Source organism: Pongo abelii, chromosome 11 (assembly GCF_028885655.2).
Source record: "Pongo abelii isolate AG06213 chromosome 11, NHGRI_mPonAbe1-v2.0_pri, whole genome shotgun sequence".
In the NCBI taxonomy this organism is placed as follows: Eukaryota; Metazoa; Chordata; class Mammalia; order Primates; family Hominidae; genus Pongo; species Pongo abelii.
Window position 1 is genome coordinate 126,049,041 of NC_071996.2, and position 21,709 is coordinate 126,070,749.

Below are 21,709 nucleotides of genomic sequence, written 5' to 3' on the forward strand. Positions count from 1 at the left end.
GATCAGTAATAACAAACTTCTCTGAGCTAAAGGAGGATGTTCGAACACATCACAAAGAAGCTAAAAACCTTGAAAAAAGATTAGAATGGCTAACTAGAATAAACAGCATAGAGAAGACCTTAAATGACCTGATGGAGCTGAAAACCATGGCACGAGAACTACGTGACGCATGTACGAGCTTCAGTAGCTGATTGGATCAAGTGGAAGAAAGGGTATCGGTGATTGAAGATCAAATGAATGAAATGAAGCCAGAAGAGAAGTTTAGAGAAAAAAGAGTAAAAAGAAATGAACAAAGCCTCCAAGAAATATGGGACTATGTGAAAAGACCAAACCTACGTTTGATTGGTGTATCTGAAAGTGATGGGGAGAATGGAACCAAGTTGGAAAACACTCTACAGGATATTATCCAGGAGAACTCCCACAACCTAGCAAGGCAGGCCAACATTCAATTCAGGAAATACAGAGAACGCCATAAAGATACTGCTTGAGAAGAGCAACTCCAAGACATATAATTGTCAGATTCACCAAGGTTGAAATGAAGGAAAAAAATGTTAAGGGCAGCCAGAGAGAAAGGTCCAGTTACTCACAAAGGGAAGCCCATCAGACTAACAGTGGATCTCTCAGGAGAAACTCTACAAACCAGAAGAGAGTGGGGGCCATTTTCAACATGCTTAAAGAAAAGAATTTTCAATCCAGAATTTCATATCCAGCCAAACTAAGCTCCATAAGTGAAGGAGAAATAAAATCCTTTACAGACAAGCAAATGCTGAGAGATTTTGTCACCACCAGGCCTCCGTTACAAGAGCTCCTGAAGGAAGCACTAAACATGGAAAGGAACAACCGGTACCAGCCACTGCAAAAACATGCCAAATTGTAAAGACCATCGATACTAGGAATAAACTGCATCAATTAATGAGCAAAATAACCAGCTAACATCATAATGACAGGACCAAATTCACACATAACAATATTAACCTTAAATGTAAATGGGCTAAATGCCCCAATTAAAAGACACAGACTGGCAAAGTGGATAGAATCAAGACCCATCAGTGTGCTGTATTCAGGAGACTCATCTCACGTGCAGAGACACACATAGGCTCAAAATAAAGGGATGGAGGAAGATCTACCAAGCAAATGGAAAACAGAAAAAGGCAGGGGTTGCAATCCTAGTCTCTGATAAAACAGACTTTAAACCAAAAGATCAAAAGAGACAAGGCCATTATATAATGGTAAAGGGATCAATTCAACAAGAAGAGCTAACTATACTAAATATATATGCACCCAATACAGGAGCACCCAGATTCATAAAGCAAGTCCTTAGAGACCTACAAAGAGACTTAGACTCCCACACAATAATAATGGGAGACTTTAACAGCCCACTGTCAACATTATACAGATCAATGACACAGAAAGTTAACAAGGATATCCAGGACTTGAACTCAGCTCTGCACCAAGAGGATCTAATAGACATCTACAGAACTCTCCACCCCAAATCAACAGAATATACATTCTTCTCAGCACCACATTGCACTTATTCCAAAATTGACCACATAGTTGGAAGTAAAGCACTCCTCAGCAAATGTAAAAGAACAGAAATTATAACAAACTGTCTCACAGACCACAGTGCAATCAAATTAGAACTCAGGATTAAGAAACTCACTCAAAACCACACAACTACATGGAAACTGAACAACCTGCTCCTGAATGACTACTGGGTACCTAACGAAATGAAGTCAGTAATAAAGATGTTCTTTGAAACCAATGAGAACAAAGACACACATACCAGAATCTCTGGGACACATTTAAAGCAGTGTGTAGAGGGAAATTCATAGCACTGAATGCCCTCAAGAGAAAGCAGGAAAGATCTAAAATCAACATCCTAACATCACAATTAAAAGAACTAGAGAAGCAAGAGCAAACACATTCAAAAGCTAGCAGAAGGCAAGAAATAACTAAGATCAGAGCAGAACTGAAGGAGATAGAGACACAAAAAATCAGTGAATCCAGGAGCTGGTTTTTTGAAAAGATCAACAAAATTGATAGACCACTAGCAAGACTAATAAAGAAGAAAAGAGAGAAGAATCAAATAGACGCACTAAAAAAATGATAAAGGGAATATCAGCACCAATCCCACAGAAATACAAACTACCATCAGAGAATACTATAAACACCTCTATGCAAATAAACTAGAAAATCTAGACGAAATGGATAAATTCCTTGACACATACACCCTCCCAAGACTAAACCAGGAAGAAATTGAATCCCTGCATAGATCAATAACAGGCTCTGAAATTGAGGCAATAATTAAGAGCCTACCAACCAAAAAAAATCCAGGACCAGATGGATTCACAGTCAAATTCTATCAGAGGTACAAAGAGGAGCTGGTACCACTCCTGCTGAAACTATTCCAATCAATAGAAAAAGAGGGAATCCTCCCTAACTCATTTTATGAGGCCAGCATCATCCTGATACCAAAGCCTGGCAGAGACACAACAAAAAAAGAGAATTTTAGACCAATATCCCTGATGAACATCGATGCAAAAATCCTCAATAAAACACTGGCAAACCAAATCCAGCAGCATATCAAAAAGCTTATCCACCACGATCAAGTTGGCTTCATCCCTGGGATGCAAGGCTGGTTGAACATACGCAAATCAATAAACATAATCCAGCATATAAACAGAACCAAAGACAAAAACCACATGATTATCTCAATAGATGCAGAAAAGGCCTTTGACAAAATTTAACAACCCTTCATGCTAAAAACTCTCAATAAACTAGGTATTGATGGGACGTATCTCAAAATAATAAGAGCTGTTTATGACAAACCCACAGCCAATATCATACTGAATAGGCAAAAACTGGAAGCATTCCCTTTGAAAACTGGCACAAGACAGGGATGCCCTCTCTCACCTCTCCCATTCAACACAGTGTTGGAAGTTCTGGCCAGGGCAATCAGGCAGGAGAAAGAAATAAAGGGTATTCAATTAGGAAAACTGAAGTCAAATTGTCCCTGTTTGCACTTGACATGATTGTGTATTTAGAAAACCCCATCGTCTCAGCCCAAAATCTCCTTAAGCTGATAAGCAACTTCAGCAAAGTCTCAGGATACAAAATCTACGTGCAAAAAATCACAAGCATTCCTATACACCAATAACAGACAAACGGACAGCCAGATCATGAGTGAACTCCCATTCACAATTGCTACAAAGAGAATAAAATACCTAGGAATCCAACTTACAAGGGACGTGAAGAACCTCTTCAAGGAGAACTACAAACCACTGCTCAATGAAATAAAAGCGGACACAAACAAATGGAAGAACATTCCATGCTCATGGGTAGGAGGAATCAATATCGTGAAAATGGCCATACTGCCCAAGGTAATTTATAGATTCAATGCCATCCCCATCAAGCTACCAATGACTTTCTTCACAGAATTGGAAAAAACTACTTTAAAGTTCATGTGGAACCAAAAAAGAGCCCACATCGCCAAGTCAATCCTAAGCCAAAAGAACAAAGCTGGAGGCATCACGCTACCTGACTTCAAACTATACTACAAGGCTACAGTAACCAAAACAGCATGGTACTGGTACCAAAACAGAGATATAGACCAATGGAACAGAACAGAGCCCTCAGAAATAATACCACACATCTACAACCATCTGATGTTTGACAAACTGACAAAAACAAAAAATGGGGAAAGGATTCCCTATTTAACAAATGACACTGGGAAAACTGGCTAGCCACATGTAGAAAGCTGAAACTGGATCCCTTCCTTACACCTTACACAAAAATTAATTCAAGATGGATTAAAGACTTAAATGTTAGACCTAAAACCATAAAAACCCTAGAAGAAAACCTAGGCAATACCATTCAGGGCATAGGCATGGGCAAGGACTTCATCACTAAAACATCAAAAGCAATGGCAACAAAAGCCAAAATAGACAAATGGGATCTAATTAAACTAAAGAGCTTCTGCACAGCAAAAGAAACCACCATCAGAGTGAACAGGCATCCTACAAAATGGGAGAAAATTTTTGCAATCTACCCATCTGACAAAGGGCTAATATTCACAATCTACAAAGAACTTAAATTTACAAGAAAAAATGAAACAACCCCATCAAAAAGTAGGCGAAGGATATGAACAGGTACTTCTCAAAAGAAGACATTTATGCAGCCAACAGACACATGAAAAAATGCTCATCATCACTGGCCATCAGAGAAATGCAAATCAATACCACAATGAGATACCATCTCACACCAGTTAGAATGGCATTCATTAAAAAGTCAGGAAACAACAGGTGCTGGAGAGGATGTGGAGAAATAGGAATACTTTTACACTGTTGGTGGGACTGTAAACTAGTTCAACCATTGCGGAAGTCAGTGTGGAAATTCCTCAGGGATCTAGAACTAGAAATACCATTTGACCCAGCCATCCCATTACTGGGTATATACCCAAAGGACTATAAATCATGCTGCTATAAAGACACATGCCTACATATGTTTATTGTGGCAGTATTCACAATAGCAAAGACTTGGAACCAACCCAAATGTCCATCAATGATAGACTGGATTAAGAAAATGTGGCACATATACACCATGGAATACTATGCAGCCATAAAAAAGGATGAGTTCATGTCCTTTGTAGGGACATGGATGAAGCTAGAAACCATCATTCTCAGCAAACTATTGCAAGGATAAAAAACCAAACACCACATGTTCTTACTCATAGGTGGGAAGTGAACAATGAGAACACCTGGACACAGGAAGGGGAACATCACACGGGGGCCTGTCATGGGGTGGGGGGAGGGGGGAGGGAAAGCATTAGGAGAAATACCTAATGTAAATGACAAGTTAATGGGTGCAGCACACCAACATGGCACATGCATACATATGTAACAAACCTGCACATTGTGCACATGTACCCTAGAACTTAAAAGTATAATAATAATAATAATAAAAAAGATATCCCACCTCCCACCGTTTTAGGCCAAAAAAAAAAAGACAATTGGGAAAGGGGGACATTGACTGGATACTTGATGATATTCAGAAATTATTGTTAATTTTGTGTGATGATGTTGCAGTTATGCTTTAAAAAAGGAGTTCCTGTATTGTAGAGATGCATCTTGTTGTATTTACAACTGGGAATAATGCAATGTCTTAGATTTGCTTCAAAATAATTTAGTAGTGTGGAAAGTGGGTGAGGGTACCAAAGAAACAAAACTGACTCTGTACTGATCATTGTTGAAATTAGACAATGGGGACATCGGGACTCATGCTAGTCTCTTTATTTTTATGTATGTTTTTAATTTTTTATAATAACAAAGTTTAAAAAAAATTATTGCCCTAGTCCTACACCTTGATAGAAAAGGAAATAACTAAATGTGAACACATCAATGGAGATGGGACTTTTGGAACATAGATAAACTCAATAAACTCATTTGCTTGGACATTGGACATATCTACATAAAAAATAAAAGAATCAGCTGGGTGTGGTAGTGTGTGCCTATAGTCCTGGCTACCTGGGGAGGCTGAAATGGGAGGATCGCTTTTACCCAGGAGTTTGAAGCTACAGCGAGCTATGATCATCAAGCCAGGGTGCTGCAGCCTTGGTAACAGTGAGACCCTGTCTCTTAAAAAAAAAAAAAAAAAGAAAGAAAGAAAAAGAAAGAAATATGAGCTGAACTATCAATGTTCTGGCAGACATTCCTTTTTAAGTCAGTGTTAATGAAAAATAATTACTCTTAATTTTCCAGTATCCAGAAATGTCAAAAACCTTCAAGTACCTAGTGTTCCTGTGCAACCGGAACTAGAGAACACCCAAAGCCTGAAATTTAATTGATTTATGAATAGCTAGACAGATATCAATCACTTTTCACACTCACAATGTACCACCTCTATGTGATATGATGAGTTGGTATTGCTACAATCTTAGTACTCATAATCACAGCACACAAAAGAAAAGCAAGTGAAAGTAAGGTAGAAAGAGAGGAATAAAAATGCCTCTCATCTTTGCTATAGCATTCATAAACTTCCTCATTTTCTATAAGGGTAGGCTTCAAACTTTTTTTAAGACAGGTAACCCTTTGTTCAAATCTTACTTGGAAGCATATATACAATTTTTTTTTAAGTGGTTTATCGGTGGGAGCCAAGAAGACATTTTAAAAGCCAATCCTCTAAAACATATTTCCTGGGAGTGGCCAATGCCTTCATTAGCTGTAAAAATGCAAATTCAAACTGGAAATAAATGCCAGTGGTTACCAATAATAACCTTAAAGGCAATAAGATAAAGTGTGTCCAGGAAAACACTTTACATGTAGATACAAGAATGAGCCATCTAAATGTGTTCAAAATAAAGGGTTATAGTGAGGACAGGGAATGAATGACAATGAACAATTTCACTAAGAATTTTAAAATAACTTAGAAGTTAGCTTGAAACTTGATTCAGTTTAGAGCTGGATGGCATCTTAATACTGCCAAGGGGTTCTGGCAAGTAGGAATTAAAATATGATTTGTAAGTGAGGATTAGTTTCAACTTTAAGAAAGAAACTCCCAAGTGGCAATGGTTTAAACAGATGGAAGTTTTATTTCTCTCTCTTGTTAAAGCCATAGTAAGTGCTCCAGGGGAAAAGGCCTTTATTTTTTGTGGTCCTGTGCTCAGGAGATCACTCCACATTTACCATCCCTACCTAGGGATTTATTCAATGTGTTTTCCTTCTTTCCAGCCACCCATCCATCCATTCTCTTAATCCTTCTGGAGTAGAGCTGGACTGGCCACTTAGAGCGTTGATAGTTTATCAGAATCCATCATGTTCTAGGAATTCCCAGGACAGTGACTCTTAACCAATAAGCTGAAGCACACAAATGTGCCAAAACCAAGTGCTGCCCCATTTTGGCCAATGTATAAAACTGCTGATACCTGAGGAAAGTAAAACTGTCTCATATGTATAAGATAAAAATTGAGTAATCAGAATCATGCTAAAAATCCTTTGAACTTTCAGGACCCAGGCCCTTGAAAGATCACAAGCTAAAAATGAATTTCTTTTATAATTCTTTGTATTTGGGCCACAACATCGTTTTCTATAGAATAGTGGAGGCCAAGATCTAGTATGGATGCAGAAGAGAAGAGAGGACCATGAGGTAAATGAAAATATCTTCCTCTTTTTTTGCCCAGTATATACAACTGGATGTAAATACAGTAGTCTCCATTTATATGCAGTTTCACTTTCCGTGGTTAACTGAGGTCTGAAAATATTAAGTGGGAAATTCCGGAAATAAATCATTCCTAAGTTTTAACTTGTGCACTGTTCTGAGTAGCGTGATGAAAAACTGAGTAGAGTTGTCCCTCTCTGACTTCCCCAGGACATGAATCTTCCTTTCGTCCGGCGTGTCCACACTGTATATGCTACCTGCCCGTTAGTCACTTAGTAGCTGTCTTGGTTAACAGACTAAAAACATATCATATATATAGCGTTCAATACTATTTGCAGTTTCAAGCATCCATCAGGGGTCTTGGAATGTATACCCTGCAGATAAGAGGAGACTACTATAATTCCAAAGTATTCATTATGTTATAGCACGCATTTTCCACAGGGGTGGAACTGGTTCTTAGAGGAAAAGGGGCGGGGCGGGGGGGTACCAAAAAAATATTCCATATTAAAATGGTTTGCGTTGCTCCAAAGCTGAGCCCTACTTGACAAAAACCTTACTCCTCAGTATTTCATTCCTCTCATTGGGTTTTCTTGGGTATCCCACAAGCAACATTAATATGGAAGATACAGTAAATGTGTGCAAGAACACTGCTATAAAACTATGGCAACAGATGGCTGCGATTGAAAGACTCTATCCATTACTAGATCTCCAAGTCACATTCAATGGGATGCCATTTGACTGCCTTGTGGCTGATCTTTAGAGCTTTTGTGTGTAGCTTAGGCTCTGAGAATTAAACAAAAATAGTTTATATTTTACTATTTAATTCAAAAGGTTATTTAACACATCATTAGTTATGGTAAGTACTCAAAAGAGTGGGCGTGGTGGCTCACACCTGAGGCCAAGTCAGGAAGATCACTTGAGGCCAGGAGTTCAAGATCTGCCTAAGCAACACAGAGAAACTGTCTTTAAAGAAAACAAAAGAAAACAACAATTAGCCAGGCATGGTGGCACGTGCCTGTAGTCCCGGCTACACTGATGGCTGAGGTGTCAAGTGGTGATGGCGCCACTGCACTCCAGTCTGGGTGACAGAGTGAGACCCCGTCTCAACAACAACAAAAAGTACTCAAAAGAAAAAAATGCTGACAATATCCGACTATCAACTAGATAAAAGTTAAAAGTTAAATTCACTAAAAATTACTTTAGCTGGGCATGGTGGCTCACACCTATAATCTCAACACTTTGGGAGGCCGAGGCGGGTGGATTGTTTGATACCGGGAGCTTGAGACCAGCCTGGGTGACATGGCAAAAACCCGCCTCTACAAAAAACAAAACAAAACAAAAAAGTGAGCTGAGCATGGTGGCATGCCCTGTAGTCCCAACTACTTAGGTAGCTGAAGTGGGAGGATTACAGTGAGCCGTGATCATGCCACTACACTCTAGCCTGGGCAACAGAGCAAGACCCTGTCTCAAAAAATAACAACTGTTTTACTTTTGCTAAAATAAGTTTTGAATGATTTTTACAATTTTTTATTACTATTACCATATATGTGTATAAATTGCCGATTGGCAAATATAATTTGATACACTACAGTTTATGTAAGTAAATAAATAACATTAAAAGTTACCCAGCAGATATAGTGAAATGTTAATCATTTTTAAATTTAACTTAAAAATTTTGCTTAGTTATTGATAACCCTGCATCAAAATTTTTAAAAGTAAGCTTTACACTTACTATTTTTATGTATACAGCACAGCGATACATACAGTACATAATAATACATATATACAGTATATATATAGTGTATCTGTGGTATTAAAATTTCATGAAGGAACAACTAAGGAAAAAGAAAATATCTAAAAAAGGCCCTTAGTGGAGAGATTAATTTTAAAAAGGTTAAGAAACACTGTTACTACAATATCTATCAGAGGGAATACCAAGCTGACCAAGCCATTCATCTTGGGACTTTATTCCAATTTGCTACAAGTACTAAAGTATCAGGAAAGCATCAAAACACCTACCCCTCAAAAAGAGTTAAGTGAACATGAGTGGAGAGAACTTTGCCTTGTGCATACAAGAGAGTGAGGCAAGAGGAGTAAAAACAAGACAGGGCTAAGTGACTCATGTGATGATTGCTGAAGCTTCTATAAAAACAGTGCCTGTGTTATACCACTATTCCAACTGTGTGGGAATCACTGCTTATTTGTTTAATATTGCTTTGTCTTTTAATTCCTTCAAAGAAGCTAAGAAAAATGATAGTATTTGAAAGCTTGCCTCAAACACAAAAAAGCAGACATCCAGAGGAATAAAAACTGTTTCCATACAGACTAACCAAAGGTCAGAAGCTTAAAAACTTCCAATTTTTTTCAGTCTGTTGTCTTCACAATTTCTTTGTTGATGGTAACTAAATGTGGGCATGCTAGATAGATCTCCCTTTATTATAGTCCAGAACGTTTTGTATAAATCAAACCATAAATTGAACACTTTTACTTCAACAAGTTGTTCAATAGATATTTTTCTCATATATTTCCAAGCTCATGTTACACTAAAAACCAGTGTGACGACCAGGGAAACATCACAATTTCACCCATATTTTTTAGCATCTGAAATCTTTCACAGGTGTCCTGAAAGGGGAAAAAGGTCATGAACTCCAGGTCATTAGGTATTACTGTAGCAGAAGGTACTACCCACTGTGTATACATATGGTACAGGATTAAATGTGCATATTACTTACAAGGTTATTTTTCATTTCACAAAATGTATTCTGAGCAGCATGAAAACTAGAATTGTCAAAACTAAAGTTCTAAACCTTCTGTCTCTCCAACAGGGATCTTGTCACAAGTTAAATTCAAGTTTTCTGTAGAACTGTAAATAATCAAAACTGAAATAGGTAACAAGCTAAAGGGGAAAAAAATCACAGGCTCAAGTCAATGCAGCCAATCACACACAAAGCCCATACATTCTACAAGAAATAATTTTTGCCACTGATTTGCCCGGCAACCACATAACTATTCTAAACACAAAAATGTGGAGAATTTTCCTTGCCCAGAAGTGGTTTTTGAAAAGGATAAATGCATCTTAACATACATAATTAAGTTTGCAACAAACCACAAAAAATGAAGGGGAAGAAGCCTGAAAAAAAGAAAAAGCATATATATATATATGCCATAATAATCTGATCCAAAGCCACTAAAATATTTGGAGTTGAACCCTTTTGAAACTCTTAAAATGCTCTGCAGTCTGCTAAAAAGTTAAAGGTTCTTCTTTTTTTCCCACTCAACATTGACCTTATTCTGTCATCAACTTGACATTCTATCTCACTTTATGGTGTTAACTACAAGGATGCTCAGCAAATAAGAAATATTTAAGACCAGGGGACCATGGCTTTTCACTCTGGCTACAACTACAGGCTTTCTGGGTGCTTTTGCAGATACTCCACATGCTGCAGAGGACTGCCCCCTGCATAACAAGCAAGGTTACGCTCCAATGTCAACAAAACTCCTTATGTTAATGCGAAGATCAGTCAGATGAATTTCCAGATTTCTTACAACGCACAGAGCCAAGTTTCTCAAAGGTGAATCGAGTTTTGTTCCATTCATCCCTACCACCAAACAAAGCAGCACAAAAGAAAGCTTAGTAGCATACATTAGAAGGACAGGAAGAAATAGGTATAAGTGCCGATGTAACTGACATATGCAGGAATCTCTGGAGAACAGACTTAGCTCAATTATAACTGCAAAGCCACTAGGGATTTTTAATTATTAAAAAGTCAGCCATATGCCAGAGTAATATAAGACAACTCAGTAATCAAGGATGGCAGGGAACTGTAGTTCTTAATCTGCTTCTACTCTACTTTTTAATACTCTGAAGACCTTTTCTTAGTTGAAAAAGCTGTATGTAAAATAACAATAAATTGGAGGAAATGATGCAGCTAAACATGCCCCAGTAACAAAATTCCTGTGTTTACTGATTTGCTTAGGAGTCTGAAAAACAATGTTGTTCCTTAGTTGTGGTATGTATGTGTGTATGTGTGTGTGTGTTTTATATACACACACAAACACATACATATATATTAGATGAAAAACTTAATACCAACTTTATTACTGACTTATTTTGACAAGCCACTTCTTTATACCTTGGTTTCTTCAACCATAAACAAAAAAGGATGATCATACTTGCCATTAGATAATCAAAATAGAAATCCCTATAGAAATGAGGAACCATTATTTGTAATAATACCAATTCTCTCTGGCTTGATGGTTCTTGCAGAAAGCACCCTGAGAAAAAAGCACTCAGAGCTAGGTGTGTGCCCAGGACTCCAAGAGACTAATGTGGCCAATGATGGTGATAGGGGGTGACAGTAAATCTCCTCCTGCCCTTTTCCAAAGAAAGTCCGTTAGATATACTGAAATACATACTGATTCAGGCTGCCCATGTGTAAAAAGCTTTTCATGTTCATAAATCTTGGACATTTCATACCTGAAAAAACTTCAAAAGATTACAGTGTTCTACTATGACAGCCAATGCAGATTCAAAAGGAACCACAAGTCTGAGTCTGTAAATATTCATGCTAAATCAAAAACCAAAATAACAACCTGGCCTAACAAAATTGAACATAAAGATCTACAACCACATCAGAACTAGTGACAGTTTAGGAATGTGTATTTCCTAATTAAAAAAAAAAAAATTCTAAACAAAAACAGCAGACATCTACATGTTAGGAAACTAGACACTAAGTATTATATTCTGTATGGGTGCTAAATTATATGGAATTCAAATTATAATATCATAAGTTTAGAATTAGAAAAACCTGACTTTTAAAAAGAAGATCAACACAAATTAGCTGTATCACAAAAGGTTCCAAGTGGCACTATCACAAAATTTTCCAACTTCTATCTTCCTAAGGTTTCTTTTTTTTTTTTTTTTTTGGTTGAGACAGAGTCTCGCTCTGTCGCCCAGGCTAGATGGAGTGCAGTGGCGTGATCTCGGCTCACTGCAAGCTCCGCCTCCTGGGTTCACACCATTCTCCTCCCTCAGCCTCCTGAGCAGCTGGAACTACAGACGCCCACCACAACGCCCGGCTAATTTTTTGTATTTTTAGAAGAGACGGGGTTTCCCCGTGTTAGCCAGGATGGTCTCGATCTCCTGACCTCGTGATCTGCCCGCCTCGGCCTCCCAAAGTGCTGGGATTACAGGCGTGAGCCACCGCGCCCGGCCTCCTAAGGTTTCTTAAATCAGTCTTTTCCTTGGATCCTATGAGCACAATCCAGGCCAATTCCTCATTATCACTCCTCTACAATGTGCTAAAATCCCTTCCCATCATTCTCTTCACCTCTGCTCTCCATCCCACCCAACCTACATATTGCTGCTAAATTAATCCCTTTAAAGTACAGATCTAATATCACCTACCTGCTTTAAAAGAAGCTTTAATACTTTTCTCCTAACTAGCTGCAGCCTTTCCCTAGCATTCAAGACTCCAAATATAGTTTCAAGCTCCTTCCTCACCCTGTAGCCAAACCATACTACACTGTCTGCTGTGTTTCCAAACACACAGCCTGTTTCCCATCGTTAGTTTGCCTTGCTTCCCCTGTCTCCACCTATTCTTCCAAAGGCCCATCTCACTTTGCAGAAACTCCTTATTGTTTTTCTGGATGCCCTAAAGAAGGTACACTTTCTTCCTCTTCGGAAACATCAAGACAATCATTTTAACACCTTGGTTTGAGGGTCGGTATGTGGTGGTCTTTTCCCTGGCTGGTTGCTTGACAGCAGCGCCTGTGTCCTACTTATCATTGTCTTTTCTGAAGTCTGCCTTATAACTAGGAACTCACACTCTTCTGATAAATAAATATCTAAGGAACCGATTGAAGCAGGAGAAGTCACAATATTAAGATACCAGTTTACAGAAATATTATCCATCTAAAGGTTACACAAAGCGTCACATCCACCATAAGCTATGCTCTCATTTACCATTTCAGCTCTTTGCAACCTTTCAAGTATGAAAGAAACTGGACCTCACATTCAGGACGCAATCTGCATCAAATTTTTATCTAGCTAAACTGTTTAAGAAATAAGATTTCTGAGAAGATTGTGCATGGAAGGAAAAGAAATGCTTCACATCAGCTTACAGGTTGCCATAAGCCTGGATGACCTGGTCTTAAAGCAAAATTCTAGGATGGTAAACTGGTGAATGAGTACATACAGGCACTAAAAAGGCAGACAACACTGGCAAGGATACTGGGAGGCAGAAGCCGTGGGGTCAACATGCATGACCCGGCTCCGGCTTCTTTAACTTGCCTAACCCCAGTTCCCTCACTCATAAAACCAGGCTCGTGGGCTGGATGAACTCCAAAATCCAGTTCTAACATCTAGAACTCCACAAGCATAACACATGTCTGCATTTTATTATTTCTCATGGAAAGTGGGTAAAAAACAACTTCCTGCTTATTTAATCTCTCATTTATTTAAAAAAAAAAAAAAAAGAACCACACACATCTTCAATTTAAAAAAACCCATAGATTTCAGGGTTATTTTCAAAGGAGTCTCAAAATGAAAACAAAAACAAAAATTAAACAACCACCAACAAAAACAATCCTTGAGGACTAATAAAATAAATAAAAGAAAAAAACAAAAATATTACCCCACCAAATCTCACTACTAACTGTTAAGTAACACTTTAAAAGTAAATGTTCTGTTAGAAATTTAAGATGCCAAATAGACTTATAAAGCACAGTGAGGTAAACAGTAGGAATAAGTGGTAAAATATTTCTCTCAAGTTGTTTCTGGACCTTTCATCTAACAAAATAAATTTAGATTGAAGCTGCAGAAATATGAAAAGCAAAAATTTCAGCGTTCCTTGGATAATGAGAAACTATTAATAGAATATTAGGAGCACATATATACCATTTAGTTAGCCTAACTTAAACTCTCCAACAAAGATTTTACTGTACTTGGGATTTTATACACGAGGATTCCCACCCTTGCTCTGCAAACTTTATGACTTGATTAACATGTGTGAAATCTTTCAGAATAACTTCTGAGGTTTTTGGGGTTTTTTTTCTTTTTTCTTTTGCCTTAAAGCCATCAGACAGGCAGCTTTTGAGTGCAAACCATCACTTTAGGTCTTATCAGCTTCCAGTTAAAACTTCTGGGTTCACCATGTGCTGATGGCTTAAAGGTGCCAGTAACTAGGGGTTACCATAGCTCAGTTGGAACAAAAGTATACTGTGCAGCACTTATGAGAGTTCTGAAAAGTGTTTTCTTAAAACGCTGGAGGGAAAGGGGATATTTTCTGAATAATATTGGCAATTAATTGAAATAAAACTTTATCTCCCTTTCTTTCTAAAATCCCAAATCAAAACTACCAACTTCATCAAAAACAAGGTGTAGCCTCTTCCTGACACTGTCACGAACTCTGGATTCGGCTCATCTGTCTTACCTTCTGATGCTTTGATCACATATCCCCCCTTGTCTTCACCAGGAAGCACATCGAGCAACTGCATAATTCTGTCCAGCAGCCCATGAATGATCTCAAACCCAGGATTCTTGTTGTAATAAACCGCACAGAGATGCCTGTAGTTTTTTGCACCTACATCTAGAAAAATAGAGGAACTGGTCACAAGGCTGTATTAATCATTGCTTAAGAAACTGATTTACCCCAATACAAACTTAGAAAAAGTCAACAAAAAAGAAAACCAAATATTAAACATTCAGAGAAGGATTCAACCTCAGAAATGCAAAATAAGATAAAATAGTCTTTTTTCAGCTTATCAAATTCCCTAAGGTATTTTATTTGGGGGAAAGAGTGAAAAACCCTCAATGCTGACCAGGGAAAATAAGGCTTCACTGAGGTATAAGTTGGTAAAATTCTTTGTAAACAATTTACCAATATATCACAGCCTTAAAGCTTCATACTCTCTTATTCATAATATTAATACTACCCAAAGGAAATAATCCTAAATTCAAAAAGGCTTTATGTAGAAAGACATTTACTACAACATTATTTCCAATAGTAAAATTATAAACAATCTATATTAGGGATGGCTACATAAAGTACAGTGCGATCACTCATCAGGATACTAAGCGGCTATTAGAAAGCATCTTTATGATGGTTTATCATAACATAGCAACAGCAAATACTTATCATAGTAAATGGAAATTAAAAAGAGACCACAAGGTTCAAAAAGAGGCAAAACTAAATTACATTGTTTAAAGAACAAACATAGATTGGAAAACTATGAAGCAAGTAAGGTAATGACTATGACCAAAGTTAGGCTAACAATTACCCTAGGTTAAAAGGAAGAATCTGTGATGGGGAGGGGTCATATAAGAAGCTTAGGATACTGGCAATGTTCCATTCTTAATGTGGCTGATGGTTACACTGGTGTGTGTAATATTTTAAAAACTACTTATGTTGAATACATTCTTCACAAAGCATAAAAAAGCAGAATACTAAAGTTTATGAAGCTATGCTACCACATGAGTGAATCTTGAGGACATTATGCTAAATTAAGTAAGCCACTCACAGTAGGACAAATACTGCATGATTCCACTTATATGAAGTATCTAAGTCATGAAACTCGGAGAAACAGAAAGTAAAAAGGTAGCTGCCAGGGGTTGGAGGGAAAGGGAATGGGGAATTGATATTGAATGAGTATAAAAGTTTAGCCATGCAAGATGAAAAGTTCTAGAGACCCGCAACAACGTGCATATAGTTAACACTACTGTAACTGTACACCTCTAAAAGTTTACTAAGAGGGTAGCTCTCATATGTTTTTTACCACAATAATAATAATAATTTTTAAAAGTATATGAAGAATAGGGCCAGGCAAAACAGCTCATGCCTGTAATCCTAGCACTTTGGAAGGCCAGAGCAAGAGTTTGAGACCAACCTGGGCAACACAGCAATACTCCATCTCTACAAAAATAATAATAATAATAAAAAGATGAAAAACAGAATCACAACTACATAAATATAGCCCATAAGCCAAAAAACCCCATGAACAGAGAAAAAGACTGAAAAGAAATATATCTAAATGTTAATAGAGGTTATGTTTGGGCAAGGATAATTTTTTCCAACTTTTGTTTCCCAATTTTTCCATGATTAGTATATATTATTCTACTTTGAAAACTAAAACAAACTTACAAACTCAATATTTCATTTTATCTCACTTTATTTTTTGAGATAGGGTCTCGCTCTGTTGCCTATCCTGGCGCAACCACAAATAATATAAAAGTGCACTGCAGCCTCAACTTCCTGGGCTCAAGCAATCCTCCCACCTTAGCCTCCAGGGTAGCTGGGACCATAGGCACACGCCACCACACTCAGCTAATTTTTTAATTTTTTGCAGAGACAAAGTCTCACTCTGTTGCCCAGGCTGGTCTCAAACTCTGGGCTCAAGTGATCCTCCTGCCTCAGCCTCCCAAAGTGCTGGAATTAAGGTGTGAGCCACTGTGCCCAGTTAAAGTCAATATTTTAAAAAAGAATTCCAACAGTCCAAATGAACACTGATAACAAACTGGTATATCCATACAGTAGGATACTGCTCAGCAACAAAAAGGAACAAACTGTAGATAGACTTGACAACCTGGATGACTCTCAAAGGCATTATGCTGAAAGAAAGAAGGCTCTCAAAAGGCTACAGACAGTATGAGTCCATTTATACAACATTCTGGAAAAGGCCAAACTTATGGGAACAGAGAACAGATAGTAGTTGTCTGGGGTTAGGTATGGGAAAAAAATGTGACTAAAATAAGGCGTTTTTAGGGCGATGGAACTTTTTGATCTTGTAGTGCCAGTTACAATCATCTAAACCTGTAACAAAACTCATTTTTAAAAAGAAGTACCTAAGTATAGAGAGGAAGACTGAAAGTCAGCAGTCATCATTTAACTTTATAACACTTGTGGCCCTTCAATACATTCTGGAGACCGCTGCTCTAACACAAACATAGAACAAATGCTGGCCTCATTTTGCTTTTCAAATTAAAAAGAGAAAGAACAAACTAATATCTGAGGGAATAAACTGAAAATAGAAAGCTGCTTCATGTTAGCATACATTGAGCAAAACTTCTTCCACGGATTTACTCCCATAGGTAAAAGCTACTAGCAATGATTGACATAAAATACAGAATGCCTTTTATCTTCTAGATATCCAAGTAAAACATGAATATTTTAAGACACTGTACTCTAATATTAAAATAATATAAAAGTAAGCACATAAATGGAGTAAAAGGAAAACTAACATTAACTGTTAATCTGTGGTGTCGATTATCTGGCACATGCTAGGTATTAACTATCTGTCAATTTCTCTATAATCTTATTTAATTCTCAAGACAACCATGCAAGGTAAGTATTATTATTCCTATAAAACAGATGGAGAAACAAAGCTCAGAACGACTAAGTAACTTGCCCAAAGTCAAACTAATTGGCTGGAGCTAATACAATTAATTATATTGCTAATAAGTTACAAAACCAGGATTTGACCAGAATTGACTCACTCTAAAACCCACGCTCTTTCCACTATAGGGTACACCCAAAAAGATTTAAATGAAAACAAACAATATAAGGGCAAACTTATATATGGCTATATATCCACTTAATATGGTCAAAGATGTGCATTTTTGAGGCCAGGCGTGGTGGCTCACACCTGTAATCCCAGCACTTTGGGAGGCCAAGGCGGGCGGATCACGAGGTCAGGAGATCGAGACCATCCTGGCTAACACGGTGAAACTCCGTCTCTACTAAAAATACAAAAAAAATTGGCCAGGCGTGGTGGCAGGCGCCTGTAGTCCCAGCTACTCAGGAGGCTAAGGCAGGAGAATGGCGTGAACCCAGGAGGCAGAGCTTGCAGTGAGCCAAGATTGTGCCACTGCACTCCAGCCTGGGCAACAGAGCGAGACTCCGTCTTAAAAAAAAAAAAAAAAGATGTGCATTGTTGAAATGTTTTTTATATGATAAACAGATGTTTTAATTTTCAAAAGTTTTTGTCATACTTAAGAATTCCATTTAAGCAACTGAAATAAATTATTTTTAAGAGTCAGTGAAGTTTCCAGCCATGAACAGTATTGTTACTTATGGAAAGTATATTCTGAGTTGAACTTCGGACTGAACAGATACAAAGAAATAACTGCCCTTGCCATTTAACATTTCTCAGTACACACTATATTCAAGGTGCTCTATTCTAGATATTCTTTGATGATAGAGGTCAAAGCCAGTACAAGACATCTACAACCTAAACCCTCAGTAATTCTTCTTTGTTTCTTTGAGACAGGGTCTCACTCCAGTAGCCCAGGCTGGCGTGCAGCAGCATGATCTTGGCTCATTGCAGCCTTGACTTCCCAGGCTCAGGCGAACCTCCCAACTCAGCCTCCTAAGTAGCTGGGAGTACAAGCACACATCACCATGCCCACTGATTTTTTTTTTTTTTTTTTTTTTTTTTTTTTTTTTTTTTTGTATTTTCAGTAGAGACAGGGTTTTACCATGTTGCCCAGGCTGGTCTTGAACTCCTGGGCTCAGGCAATCTGCCTGCCTCAGCCTCCCAAAGTGCTAAGACTATAGGCATGAGCCACCATGCCAGACCTCAATAATTATTTTCTGAGTAAATGCCTACAGCCTAAAAAGAAGATAAGCACACACAAATAGCTATTAAGCAGGGCCAGGAGCAGACAGTGGAACATATCTATGCCAGCTGAGGTAAGCGAGGAGCATACCACTGTCACCTCCATCATTTCCATTTTTAAAGATAAAGAAATTTGATATCTAAAAGCTATAAGTCGACATTAAAATCAGACAGGCACAAAACCTCACTAAACCAACCATATTCGTAAACTAAAATGAAGAGCCTGATTCCACTGTAGGAATACAAACTTACTCTCTCTCTCTCTCTCTCTCTGTGTCTCCCTTTCTTTCATTCTCTCCCTCTGAAGGGAAAAAAATGAAATGAAACAGAACTAAATTATCCCTTTCATACTACTGACTTGCTTCTGGGTATTTTTGCCATGTGGTACCCATTTGTTGGTGTGGATGTCACATGCTCCCACTTTAACACACAGGCATGTATTGAAACAACTTTGGAGTTCCATTTTTGCTGTGAGAGAAGAGCCCAACAGTAATACTACCATTAAGAGAGAGCTTAGCAACATAAACTGGAATCTTTATTTTGGTAATCTTTGCCAAATTCCAAGTATTTTTTTCCTGATTTCTAAATTATGTAAAACTTTTATATTTCTGATACGAGCAGCAATATCTGGATTAAAAATTTAGAATTTTAAAAAACAAATTAAGTAAGCTTGTGATGAGAATAATAAAATCACAATTAAAAAATATACAATTTAGGCCAGGCACAGTGGCTCAGGCCTGTAATCCCAGTACTTTAGAAGGCCGAGGCAGAAGGATCACTTGAGCCCAGGAGTTTCAGACCAGCCTGGGCAACAAAGTGAGACTCTATCTCTACAAATAAATTATTTTAAAAAATGTAAAGATTAGCCAGGCACAGTGGTGGTGTCATGTGCCTGTAGTCCCAGCTCCTTGGGAGGCTGAAGTGGGAGGACCCTTGAGCACAGGAGTTCGAGATTGCAGTGAGCTATGATCATGCCTGAGTGAGAGTGAGACCCTGCCTCAAAACAAAAACAAAAACAAAAGAGAACTTAAAAAATTTATACTCTATTTCATTCAAGAAAGGTTTCAGGATGTTTATAGCATACACATACAATAATGAACTATATATTTTTAGATTTAATTTTGCAATATTTTTAAGAAAAGTCTGATTTCTAGGGCTTTGTATTAAGCCCACCATAATAATTAGATTAACCTCATTATTTAGGCGCCCCCTCCCAACTCCACACTGATTGGCTGGCTTTTTACATTTCCCAAGGGTTATTGCTCTCTCTGGACTTACTTCCTCATATCTTGCTAAGATACTCCCTCTACTGTAGCTGAACTGAATCAAAGGAGAAAATAACCACAAACTCATTTCCACCCATTCCTCCTTGAAATTGCTGGGTATAGTAACATTCCCATTTCCTAGTATGTTGCACTAAGAGACCATACTACATCATAGAAAGTCCACTGACTACACACCACAAAATAAGAACTATTTAAAACTCATGCCAAAGCTGGGGTTTGTTGGAAATGCCTCAGTTCTTTATAACTCAGTTAACAGACTGCTTGTGTCATGCCATCAAACAATTCTGCTTTTAAATGGGCCTGGCAAGTATGTCAGCCTAAATTATCTATGTATTTCACAGACTTCAAAGTACTGCCTGGAGAGGGCTGATCTAAGCTGCGCAAAGGAGGGGCGGCTAGCTACAATTCTATAAGATGAAAGAACACACCAAATGATTTTTTAACAGAAAAGAAAAAGGAATGGTACATGATGTCCTCTAGTAAATGACTATTACATATAACTCAAATTTTTCAAATAGGCTCCTGTTCGGTATAGATCCTTTTCCACCAAAGTACCAATGATTAAAAACTAAGATGTTTGGTTATGTTATCATACATGGCACAGACTGGAAAAGAGCAGAGTCTTCCAGAGAAACTTTCCACTCCTATTCTCACAGTCACCTAAAAGCCCAAAGAAAGATGCTAGGAGAAAGCCTACTGGGAGACCAAAACAGCTTCTAGAATAATCAGAGGCTGATGTGGAGCTTGAGGTTAATAGTCTGGCCAAATTCAGAGAATAAAACCAAGCAACTTGATTTTTAAGTCTATTCCATCCAACAAATTTATTTCACATTGGAACCCACAAGACTATAATTTATATTGCAAATTTTATACATCTCCTGAAGAATTTCAGTGCAGGCCTAAATGATTCAGAAATGCAACAAGAATCTTGTGAAGACATAATGCCTCCAGAAATCGTATCGAATGTGGGTAAACAGGAACCTTTATACACTCTTGGTAGGATGCTAAGTTTGTAAAAAAATCCTTTTATGAAGAGAATTCAACAAATTATCACACATTTAGATGTTTACACCTATGGAATGATCAACTCTAGTTCTAAAAATACCTATTTGTATAAAGGTACAAGGACATTTCTTGCAACAGACATAGTTTGGCAAAAGTTTGGTAAAAATCTAAATATTCATAACAATCTTAGCAAATAAATTATAGTACATTGATATGATGGAAGATTATCCAGCCATTAAAAAGAAATGAAATTGATAGAATGTGCTCAGAGGAGAAACGAGGTGCAGAACAAGACAGGTAAAGTATATCCCATTTGTATAAACACTAAAAAGTATTTATCCATTATCTATGGCTGTAAATAAAAGCATAACATATGCTTGTATAAGCACAGAAAAGGGCCGGCAACTAATTCTAAGAGTAGGACTAAGGAGAAGTTGGATATTTTAAAAATAATAATAATAAAAGATTAGAATTGCTTTTAAATTAAAAATACATATTCATGAAAGGTCTTAAAAACATCACAAATATATTTTCAATTTTTAAAAAAACACAATAAAGCTTAAGAACAATTTTCCTTAAAATGCCCTCCTGTATCATAGCACCAAAGTACAGACTTTCCTTTTTAAAATAGTGCTGAAAAGCCAAGAAACAAA

General features: G+C 37.5%; 1 protein-coding gene across 2 annotated transcripts in view; it reads right to left on the minus strand.

Moving 5' to 3' along the window:
* FARSB (phenylalanyl-tRNA synthetase subunit beta) overlaps positions 1-21,709 on the minus strand; it is an 83,531-nt gene that overhangs the window by 13,894 nt on the left and 47,928 nt on the right. For both annotated transcript variants that reach the window (XM_002812914.6, XM_063713067.1), the window contains exon 16: positions 14,586-14,741. In XM_002812914.6, coding sequence (XP_002812960.2) covers positions 14,586-14,741 — 156 coding nt within the window. The remainder of the gene's footprint in view (positions 1-14,585; positions 14,742-21,709) is intronic.